The sequence below is a fragment of the Triturus cristatus genome, unplaced genomic scaffold, assembly GCF_964204655.1.
Source record: "Triturus cristatus unplaced genomic scaffold, aTriCri1.1 SCAFFOLD_292, whole genome shotgun sequence".
Lineage (NCBI taxonomy): Eukaryota > Metazoa > Chordata > Amphibia > Caudata > Salamandridae > Triturus > Triturus cristatus.
The window spans coordinates 665,013-676,750 of record NW_028188527.1 but is presented as its reverse complement, the minus strand read 5'-3'; the positions used below and the strand labels follow the sequence as shown (position 1 = coordinate 676,750).

The 11,738-nt window shown below is 52.3% G+C and overlaps 1 protein-coding gene across 1 annotated transcript; it reads left to right on the top strand.

Annotated features, from left to right (window-relative positions):
- Positions 1–7,698: 7,698 nt before the first annotated feature.
- On the top strand, positions 7,699–10,414 carry LOC146768956 (histone H3-like). Its single transcript, XM_085640631.1, has 2 exons — positions 7,699–7,704; positions 9,975–10,414. The coding sequence occupies exons 1-2, from the start codon at positions 7,699–7,701 to the stop codon at positions 10,383–10,385; spliced, it is 417 nt and encodes a 138-aa protein (XP_085496757.1). The 3' UTR covers positions 10,386–10,414.
- Positions 10,415–11,738: the final 1,324 nt, after the last annotated feature.

The following is an 11,738-nucleotide window of genomic DNA, read 5'->3' as shown; positions in this document are numbered from 1 at the left end:
GGTGTTAAGCTGTGAGGGGATGAAGTCGCACCTTCTACCCAGGGTTATGGAGCTCCGCGCAGGGTAAGGTTTCATGTTTCACCCCTGGCTGCAGGTGTGAAAACAAAACACTTCACAGACTCAGTAAAGTGTATTTAACTCCTTCACAGCATCAGAACAAGGCCTGCAAGGTCTTGGGTGTGTTTCCAGCCTCCAGGCACCAATTTACTGATACTTGTGACATTTGCAGGTGTTAGGCATCAAGGGGATGAAGTCGCACCTTCTACCCAGGGTTATGGAGCTCCGCGCAGGGTAAGATTACAGGTTTCACCCCTGGCTGCAGGGGTGAAAACAAAACACTTCACAGACTCAGGAAAGTGTATTTAACTCCTTCACAGCATCAGAACAAGGCCTGCAAGGTCTTGGGTGTGTTTCCAGCCTCAAGGCACCAATTTACTGATACTTGTGACATTTTAAGGTGTTAAGCTTCAAGGGGATGAAGTCGCACCTTCTACCCAGGGTTATGGAGCTCCTCGCAGGGTAAGATTTCAGGTTTCACCCCTGGCTGCAGGGGTGAAAACAAAACACTTCACAGACTCAGTAAAGTGTATTTAACTCCTTCACAGCATCAGAACAAGGCCTGCAAGGTCTTGGGTGTGTTTCCAGACTCCAGGCACCAATTTACTGATACTTGTGACATTTGCAGGTGTTAGGCATCAAGGGGATGAAGTCGCACCTTCTACCCAGGGTTATGGAGCTCCGCGCAGGGTAAGATTTCCGGTTTCACCCCTGACTGCAGGGGTGAAAACAAAACACTTCGCATACTCAGTAAAGTGCATTTCACTCCTTTACAGTATCAGAACAAGGCCTGCAAGGCCTTGGGCCTACTTCCAGCCTCCTGGCACCAATTTACTGATACTTGTGACATTTGCAGGGGTTAGGCTTCAAGGGGATGAAGTCGCACCTTCTACCCAGGGTTATGGAGCTCCGCGCAGGGTGAGATTTCAGGGTTTACCCCTGGATGGAAGTGTGAACATAAAACACTTCACATACTCAGGAAAGTGTATGTAGCTGCTTTACAGTATCAGAATAAGGCATGCAAGGCCTTGGGCCTACTTCCAGCCTCCTGGCACCAGTTTTACTGATACTTGTGACATTTGCAGGTGTTAGGCATCAAGGGGATGAAGGCGCACCTTCTACCCAGGGTCATGGAGCTCCGCGCAGGGTGAGATTTCAGGGTTCACCCCTGGCTGCAGGTGGGAAAATAAAACACTTCACATACTCAGGAAAGTGTATTTAGCTCCTTTACAGTATCAGAATGAGGCCTGCAAGGCCTTGGGCCTACTTCCAGACTCCTGGCACCAGTTTTACTGATACTTGTGACATTTGCAGGTGTTAGGCTTCAAGGGGATGAAGTCGCACCTTCTACCCAGGTTTATGGAGCTCCGCGCAGGGTAAGATTTCAGGTTTCACCCCCGGCTGCAGGTGTGAAAACAAAACACTTCACAGACTCAGTAAAGTGTATTTAACTCCTTCACAGCATCAGAACAAGGCCTGCAAGGTCTTGGGTGTGTTTCCAGCCTCCAGGCACCAATTTACTGATACTTGTGACATTTGCAGGTGTGAGGCATCATGGGGATGAAGTCGCACCTTCTACCCAGGGTTATGGAGCTCCGCGCAGGGTAAGATTTCAGGTTTCACCCCTGGCTGCAGGGGTGAAAACAAAACACTTCACAGACTCAGTAAAGTGTATTTAACTCCTTCACAGCATCAGAACAAGGCCTGCAAGGTCTTGGGTGTGTTTCCAGACTCCAGGCACCAATTTACTGATACTTGTGACATTTGCAGGTGTTAGGCATCAAGGGGATGAAGTCGCACCTTCTACCCAGGGTTATGGAGCTCCGCGCAGGGTAAGATTTCCGGTTTCACCCCTGGCTGCAGGGGTGAAAACAAAACACTTCGCATACTCAGTAAAGTGCATTTCACTCCTTTACAGTATCAGAACAAGGCCTGCAAGGCCTTGGGCCTACTTCCAGCCTCCTGGCACCAATTTACTGATACTTGTGACATTTTCAGGGGTTAGGCTTCAAGGGGATGAAGTCGCACCTTCTACCCAGGGTTATGGAGCTCCGCGCAGGGTGAGATTTCAGGGTTTACCCCTGGATGGAAGTGTGAACATAAAACACTTCACATACTCAGGAAAGTGTATGTAGCTGCTTTACAGTATCAGAATAAGGCATGCAAGGCCTTGGGCCTACTTCCAGCCTCCTGGCACCAGTTTTACTGATACTTGTGACATTTGCAGGTGTTAGGCATCAAGGGGATGAAGGCGCACCTTCTACCCAGGGTCATGGAGCTCCGCGCAGGGTGAGATTTCAGGGTTCACCCCTGGCTGCAGGTAGGAAAATAAAACACTTCACATACTCAGGAAAGTGTATTTAGCTCCTTTACAGTATCAGAATGAGGCCTGCAAGGCCTTGGGCCTACTTCCAGACTCCTGGCACCAGTTTTACTGATACTTGTGACATTTGCAGGTGTTAGGCTTCAAGGGGATGAAGTCGCACCTTCTACCCAGGTTTATGGAGCTCCGCGCAGGGTAAGATTTCAGGTTTCACCCCCGGCTGCAGGTGTGAAAACAAAACACTTCACAGACTCAGTAAAGTGTATTTAACTCCTTCACAGCATCAGAACAAGGCCTGCAAGGTCTTGGGTGTGTTTCCAGCCTCCAGGCACCAATTTACTGATACTTGTGACATTTGCAGGTGTGAGGCATCATGGGGATGAAGTCGCACCTTCTACCCAGGGTTATGGAGCTCCGCGCAGGGTAAGATTTCAGGTTTCACCCCTGGCTGCAGGGGTGAAAACAAAACACTTCACAGACTCAGTAAAGTGTATTTAACTCCTTTACAGTATCAGAATAAGGCCTGCAAGGCTGTGTGTGTGTTTCCAGCCTCCAGGCACCAATTTACTGATACTTGTGACATTTTAAGGTGTTAAGCTTCAAGGGGATGAAGTCACACCTTGTACCCAGGGTCATGGAGCTCCGCGCAGGGTAAGATTTCAGGCTTCACCCCAGGCTCGAGGAGTGAAAATAAAACACTTCACATACTCAGGAAAGTGTATTTAACTCCTTTACAGTATCAGAATAAGGCCTGCAAGGCCGTGTGTGTGTTTCCAGCATCCTGGCACTAGTTTTACTGATACTTTGTGACATTTGCAGGTTTTAGGCTTCAAGGGGATGAAGTCGCACCTTCTACCCAGGTTTATGGAGCTCCGCGCAGGGTAAGATTTCAGGGTTCACCCCAGGCTTGAGCTGAGAAAATAAAACACTTCACATTCTCAGGAAAGTGTTTTTATCTCCTTTCCAGTATCAGAATAGGGCCTGCAAGGCCTTGGGCCTACTTCCAGCCTCCTGGCACCAGTTTTTCTGATACTTGTGACATTTGCAGGTGTTAGGCTTCAAGGGGATGAAGTCGCGCCTTCTACCCAGGGTCATGGAGCTCCGCGCAGGGTAAGATTTCAGGTTTCACCCCTGGCTGCAGGGGTGAAAACAAAACACTTCACAGACTCAGTAAAGTGTATTTAACTCCTTCACAGCATCAGAACAAGGCCTGCAAGGCCTTGGGTGTGTTTCCAGCCTCCAGGCACCAATTTACTGATACTTGTGACATTTGCAGGTGTTAGGCATCAAGGGGATGAAGTCGCACCTTCTACCCAGGGTTATGGAGCTCCGCGCAGGGTAAGATTTCAGGTTTCACCCCTGGCTGCAGGGGTGAAAACAAAACACTTCGCATACTCAGTAAAGTGCATTTCACTCCTTTACAGTATCAGAACAAGGCCTGCAAGGCCTTGGGCCTACTTCCAGCCTCCTGGCACCAATTTACTGATACTTGTGACATTTGCAGGGGTTAGGCTTCAAGGGGATGAAGCCGCACCTTCTACCCAGGGTTATGGAGCTCCGCGCAGAGTGAGATTTCAGGGTTTACCCCTGGATGGAAGTGTGAACATAAAACACTTCACATACTCAGGAAAGTGTATGTAGCTGCTTTACAGTATCAGAATAAGGCATGCAAGGCCTTGGGCCTACTTCCAGCCTCCTGGCACCAGTTTTACTGATACTTGTGACATTTGCAGGTGTTAGGCATCAAGGGGATGAAGTCGCACCTTCTACCCAGGGTCATGGAGCTCCGCGCAGGGTGAGATTTCAGGGTTCACCCCTGGCTGCAGGTGGGAAAATAAAACACTTCACATACTCAGGAAAGTGTATTTAGCTCCTTTACAGTATCAGAATGAGGCCTGCAAGGCCTTGGGCCTACTTCCAGACTCCTGGCACCAGTTTTACTGATACTTGTGACATTTGCAGGGGTTAGGCTTCAAGGGGATGAAGTCGCACCTTCTACCCAGGGTTATGGAGCTCCGCGCAGGGTGAGATTTCAGGGTTTACCCCTGGATGGAAGTGTGAAAATAAAACACTTCACATACTCAGGAAAGTGTATTAGGTGCTTTACAGTATCAGAATAAGGCCTGCAAGGCCTTGGGCCTACTTCCAGCCTCCTGGCACCAGTTTACTGATACTTGTGACATTTGCAGGGGTTAGGCTTCAAGGGGATGAAGTCGCACCTTCTACCCAGGGTTATGGAGCTCCGCGCAGGGTGAGATTTCAGGGTTTACCCCTGGATGGAAGTGTGAACATAAAACACTTCACATACTCAGGAAAGTGTATGTAGCTGCTTTACAGTATCAGAATAAGGCATGCAAGGCCTTGGGCCTACTTCCAGCCTCCTGGCACCAGTTTTACTGATACTTGTGACATTTGCAGGTGTTAGGCATCAAGGGGATGAAGTCGCACCTTCTACCCAGGGTCATGGAGCTCCGCGTAGGGTGAGATTTCAGGGTTCACCCCTGGCTGCAGGTGGGAAAATAAAACACTTCACATACTCAGGAAAGTGTATTTAGCTCCTTTACAGTATCAGAATGAGGCCTGCAAGGCCTTGGGCCTACTTCCAGACTCCTGGCACCAGTTTTACTGATACTTGTGACATTTGCAGGTGTTAGGCTTCAAGGGGATGAAGTCGCACCTTCTACCCAGGGTTATGGAGCTCCGCGCATGGTGAGATTTCAGGGTTCACCCCTGGATGGAAGTGTGAGAATAAAACACTTCACAGACTCAGTAAAGTGTATTTAACTCCTTCACAGCATCAAAACAAGGCCTGCAAGGTCTTGGGTGTGTTTCCAGCCTCCAGGCACCAATTTACTGATACTTGTGACATTTGCAGGTGTGAGGCATCATGGGGATGAAGTCGCACCTTCTACCCAGGGTTATGGAGCTCCGCGCAGGGTGAGATTTCAGGGTTCACCCCTGGATGGAAGTGTGAACATAAAACACTTCACATACTCAGGAAAGAGTATTTAGCTGCTTTACAGTATCAGAATAAGGCCTGCAAGGCCTTGGGACTACTTCCAGCCTCCTGGCACCAGTTTTACTGATACTTGTGACATTTGCAGGTGTTAGGCTTCAAGGGGATGAAGTCGCACCTTCTACCCAGGGTCATGGAGCTCCACGCAGGGTAAGATTTCAGGCTTCGCCCCAGGCTGGAGGAGTGAAAATAAAACACATCACATACTCAGGAAAGTGTATTTAACTCCTTTACAGTATCAGAATAAGGCCTGCAAGGCCTTGGGCCTACATCCAGCCTCCTGGCACCAGTTTTACTGATACTTGTGACATTTGTAGTTGTTAGGCTTCAAGGGGATGAAGTCGCGCCTTCTACCCAGGGTCATGGAGCTCCGCGCAGGGTAAGATTTCAGGTTTCACCCCTGGCTGCAGGGGTGAAAACAAAACACTTCACAGACTCAGTAAAGTGTATTTAACTCCTTCACAGCATCAGAACAAGGCCTGCAAGGCCTTGGGTGTGTTTCCAGCCTCCAGGCACCAATTTACTGATACTTGTGACATTTGCAGGTGTTAGGCATCAAGGGGATGAAGTCGCACCTTCTACCCAGGGTTATGGAGCTCCGCGCAGGGTAAGATTTCAGGTTTCACCCCTGGCTGCAGGGGTGAAAACAAAACACTTCGCATACTCAGTAAAGTGCATTTCACTCCTTTACAGTATCAGAACAAGGCCTGCAAGGCCTTGGGCCTACTTCCAGCCTCCTGGCACCAATTTACTGATACTTGTGACATTTGCAGGGGTTAGGCTTCAAGGGGATGAAGCCGCACCTTCTACCCAGGGTTATGGAGCTCCGCGCAGAGTGAGATTTCAGGGTTTACCCCAGGCTGGAGGAGTGAAAATAAAACACTTCACATACTCAGGAAAGTGTATTTATCTCCTTTACAGTATCAGAATAAGGCCTGCAAGTCCTTGGGCCTACTTCGAGCCTCCTGGCACCAGTTTTACTGATACTTGTGACATTTGCAGGTGTTAGGCTTCAAGGGGATGAAGTTGCACCTTCTACCCAGGGTCATGGAGCTCCGCGCAGGGTGAGATTTCAGGGTACACCCCAGGCTTGAGGTGTGACAATAAAACACTTCACATACTCCGGAAAGTGTAATTAACTCCTTTACCGTATCAGAATAAGGCCTGCAAGGCCTTGGGCCTACTTCCAGCCTCCAGGCACCAGTATTACTGATACTTTGTGACATTTTAAGGTGTTAAGCTTCAAGGGGATGAAGTCACACCTTGTACCCAGTGTCATGGAGCTCCGCGCAGGGTAAGATTTCAGGCTTCACCCCAGGCTGGAGGAGTGAAAATAAAACACTTCACATACTCAGGAAAGTGTATTTAACTCCTTTACAGTATCAGAATAAGGCCTGCAAGGCCTTGGGCCTACTTCCAGCCTCCAGGCACCAGTATTACTGATACTTTGTGACATTTTAAGGTGTTAGGCTTCAAGGGGATGAAGTCGCACCTTGTACCCAGGGTCATGGAGCTCCGCGCAGGGTACGATTTCAGGTTTGGAGGTGTGAACTCCGTTACAGTATCAGAACAAGACCTGCATGGCCTTGGGTGTGTTTCTAGCCTCCAGGCACCAGTTTTACTGATACTTTGTGACCTTTGGAGGAGATAAGCTTCAAGGGGACGTAGTTGCACCTTCTACCCAGGGTTATGGAGCTATGCGCAGGGTGAGATTTCAGGGTTCACCCCTGGCTGGAGGTGTGACTATGTGGATTGTTTTGTTTTCACACCTCCAGCCAGGGGTGAACCCTGAAATCTCACCCTGCGCGGAGCTCCATAACCCTGGGTAGAAGGTGCGACTTCATCCCCTTGAAGCTGTAAACCTCCAAATGTCACAAATATTACTAAAACATGTACCTGGAAGCTAGGGATGGGCCGGAGATCCTGAAGGCTAAGATCTGATACTGTGAATGGTGTTCATGTGCGTTCTGGACTTTGTGAAGTGTTTTGTTTTCTTCCCCTACCTCCATCCAAATTAGCAGCAGGCCTCGATCAGGCTACAGTGCGCAGAATATGATTTCTGGTCTCAGGTCTCCCTCGTGACATACCATTGGATTCAGGAGTGGTCCCCACTCCAGCGATAGGGCTCAGTAGAACAGTGGTAGTCACAGGCCTCACTCTGTACTGTACTATTCAGTTCCGCAGTGGGCCTCCCCGGTCATAGGCTCAGCGTCTGACATACAGTAACTCACTCTGTCTACAGATGTCACCTCAGAGGTACACCTAGCTCCAGCTGTAAAAATCAGCTCAGCAGAGTGCCTCCATGCCGGTACTGGGGTCACCATTTCAGGTGCATTCACACCCTCTGCTCTCACTTGGGGTGTCTTAAAACATGTAGGCCTAACTCGGCCGCCTTCCTTCATTGTGTCACTGTGTATTTATTGTATTGAGTCTGCACCCGCCTCCTCTGGCTCGGCGCTCGGCAGTGAATGCTCTCTGCCTGCATGTGAAGCTGCCAGCACACGGCCGCCTGGTGATGCGTGCGAGGCTGGAGCCAGGGCCGTGCCCCGCTGCTTGTAAGCCCCGAGCCGAGGGTGCCACAGCCGAGGGTGCAGGCGCGCGGGGAGGGCCCCCTGGCCCCCGTGCCAGGGGCTCCCTGGCATTGTTTCCACCCCGCGCTCGGCCGGCGGAGCCCTGTGTTACTTCGGCCCGTTCCAGAACGCGCTCCCCGCGGCCCCCGCAGCCCCACTGTGACGCCACAGGGCCCGCTCCCTGCAGGAGCCCCCTCCCTCCCGCGGGCCGCCGCTCCCGGCCGCAGGAGTCGAGAGAGGACCGGGGAAAAGGGGTCCGGAGCCCGGGATTTCAGGCATGGAGGCGCCCGCCGTCGGGGGAGCGCCGAGTCTCCCCGCGGATCACAAGCCAGGGATGAGGGGTGGATCCGAAACGGGGGCAGGCCCGGGAGAGGGCCGAAGCTGGGCTCCTGGTCATGTATGCGTGGAAGCGCGTGTTTAACTGATTGTGTTTTAAAACGTGGATAATCCGAAGGTAGGAAACACAAAAGTCAGCTGGCAGCAAAGAGCCGAGTGTGCCTCGCACAGCCCTGTCTGCTCGGGACCAATCAGAGGCCGGCTCCTCCCTGTATATATTCACGGGGCTCGGGTTTGGGAGGGACATTTCTGTTCAGTGACAGCGCCCGCGCCGAGACTCGCATTACAATGGCCGAAACCGCTCCAGCCGCCGCGGCGCCTCCCGCTGAGGTCGCCCCCAAGAAAAAGCAGCAGAAGAAGACAGCGGGGGCCTCCAAGGCCAAGAAGCCTTCCGGCCCCAGCGTGGCCGATCTGATCCTGAAGGTGGTGACCGCCTCTGCCGAGAGGAAGGGAGTCTCCCTGTCGGCCATGAAGAAGGGGCTGGTCGCCGAGGGCTACGATGTGGACAAGAACAAGAGCCGGGTCAAGGCCTCCCTCAAGAGCCTGGTCAGCAAAGGCGCCCTGGCCCAGCTGAAGGGCACCGGGGCCTCCGGATCCTTCAAGGTGAACAAGAAGCAGCTGGAGGGCAAGAAGGCGGCCAAGAAGGCGGCCGCCAAGACCAAGAAACCAGCGGCCAAGAAAGCTGCCCCTGCCGCCAAGAAGCCCAAAAAGGCTCCCGCGGGGGTCAAGAAGAGCCCGAAGAAGGTCAAGAAGCCTGCGGCAGCAAAGAGCCCCAAGAAGCCCAAGGCTGCCCCCGCCAAGAAGGCTGCCAAGAGCCCAGCGAAAGCCAAGGCGGCGAAGCCCAAAGTGGCCAAGAAAAGCCCTGCCAAGGTAGTCAAACCCAAGGCAGCCAAGCCCAAAGCAGCCAAGCCCAAGAAGGCAGCGCCCAAGAAGAAGTAAGGGCTTGCACCAAGACACTGCAAACACAACGGCTCTTTTAAGAGCCATCCACCCGGTCCAGAAGAGAGCTTGTTCGTCCCCACCCTTGCACCCCGCGTGCACACTTCTCTATAATAATAAACGGCACAGTAAATCCATAGCGCACCTTTCCGCACGCGAGTGCCGTGTGTGATCTTGGTCATGTAAACGGCTCTTTTGGTGCTGCGTGGATTGAAATCTGTGTACCAAATAAAGAAGGGGGTCTGGGAGTTTATTAGACCTCCGTTTATAATAAATGTGAAATAACGTGTGCCTTGGTGCTTTCACTGTATCCGGGCAGATTCGAAGTGGTGTCTGCATAAAGCAGACGATTGTGAACGTGAAATCGAGCGCAGTTAACGGCGGCGTGTTCCAGGGTGACCAAGGGCAGTACACTTATAAAATCCTGGGCTCCTCGCCCAGTTGACCGGGGGCGAGTGGTTCGTGTGACTATGGATGGACACGGAGACAAAGGCTGACCCAAGCGCGGGCTACGGCTCCAACGTACATCATCCAATCGGAGGGTGTCTTTTTCTCCACAGCTCATTGGAGAGACAGGCTGCAGCCTCCGGTTCATTGGCCAATCATTGCACACCGCGGGCTATTTTCAAACGTGGGGCGGTCGCTTCAGCCAACCAGAGCAGCCCTCCGTCTTCGAGTGCATAAATAGGGCTCTTGCCTGCTTGAACTCCATTCTTCCTCGCTTGTCGCTGAGAGAGACCGCTCCCAGCAGACAGCCCGCAAGTCCACCGGCGGCAAAGCGCCTCGCAAGCAGCTGGCCACCAAGGCTGCCCGCAAGAGCGCGCCTGCCACCGGCGGCGTCAAGAAGCCTCACCGCTACCGACCCGGCACTGTGGCTCTCCGCGAGATCCGCCGCTACCAGAAGTCCACCGAGCTCCTCATCCGCAAGCTGCCCTTCCAGCGCTTGGTGAGGGAGATCGCCCAGGACTTCAAGACCGACCTGCGCTTCCAGAGCTCCGCCGTCATGGCCCTGCAAGAGGCCAGCGAGGCCTACCTGGTGGGGCTCTTCGAGGACACCAACCTGTGCGCCATCCACGCCAAGAGGGTGACCATCATGCCCAAGGACATCCAGCTGGCCCGTCGTATCCGAGGCGAGAGGGCCTAAGGAGACACGCCGACCCGAACAACCACCACAACGGCTCTTTTAAGGGCCACCACCCTGTCACCTACGAGCTTCTCTTATCTGCCATGGCATGTTCTACAGGTTAGGGTGGGTGGGCTGGCTGAGAGTACCACGAGTACTGGGTAACTTATACCGGCACTGGGTGACCAGAGCACTCCGTGTTCACAGTGCACAATCGCATCTTCAATGTGTCCATCGTTTAATAAAGAGCTTTGTTTGGGTGGAGGGTTGTGTTGGGATCCGCTGGTCACAAGCCAGCGCTGTGGGGCATCTGTGCTCCCGGTACATCGGGTTCATGTGTCCGATTTCGGGAGCGCTTGCCCAGGGGCGGATTATTGCCGTTGCCCTTGGTCTTAAAGTACAAACACAACGTGACACCCGCACACACTAAAACTGGTCGCCGAAAACAATAAGCCCGTGGGCTCATTTAACGTCATCGTTACATTACAGTGCTTATGTGACACTTGGTACCAAAGAGAGGGCTCATTCATATAAACAGGTTTATTTAAACATTATTTTCACGTGGCTCCCTGCTGACGAGAGGCAATTACCTCGAAACACGTGTCCAGGGATGGCATTATTTCACATACTCGTGGCATAGGCGTACTCACCGCTGCCACTACATTATCCAGAATTCTTTGGGGCTATTTGCTAGTATGACGAGCAGTGTCGCGACCCACTACGTAAAAGGTTTATTTAAACAGGCAAAACGGGTTGCCTGCTCCATCGTCCCTCGCTCATTTAACGTCATCGTTACATTACAGTGCTTACGTGAGACTTGGTCCCAAAGAGAGGGCTCATTCATATAAACATGTTTATTAAAAACGGGTTGCCTGCTCCATCGTCCCTCGGTCTGCAGCAAGACCCGTGAGAGCGGGTCTTGTGCGCTCAACATTACCTTTTAAAACACTTATTTCTCCGGTCATAATAGAAGCACATTAGCTCTTAGGGGAGGACGTGGTTGGCCCTTAAAAGAGCCGTTGTGTTAGTTGGGGATGCGCCTCGAAGCCTTACTTGGCGCTGGTGTACTTGGTGACGGCCTTGGTGCCCTCCGACACGGCGTGCTTGGCCAGCTCTCCGGGCAGCAGCAGACGCACTGCGGTCTGGATCTCCCGGGAGGTGATGGTGCGCCGCGAGTTGTAGTGGGCCAGGCGGGAAGCCTCCCCGGCGATGCGCTCGAAGATGTCGTTCACGAAGGAGTTCATGATGCCCATGGCCTTAGAGGAGATGCCGGTGTCCGGGTGCACCTGCTTCATCACTTTGTAAATGTAGATTGCATAGCTTTCCTTCCTGCTCCTCTTGCGCTTCTTCCCGTCCTTCTTGGGCGGCTTGGAG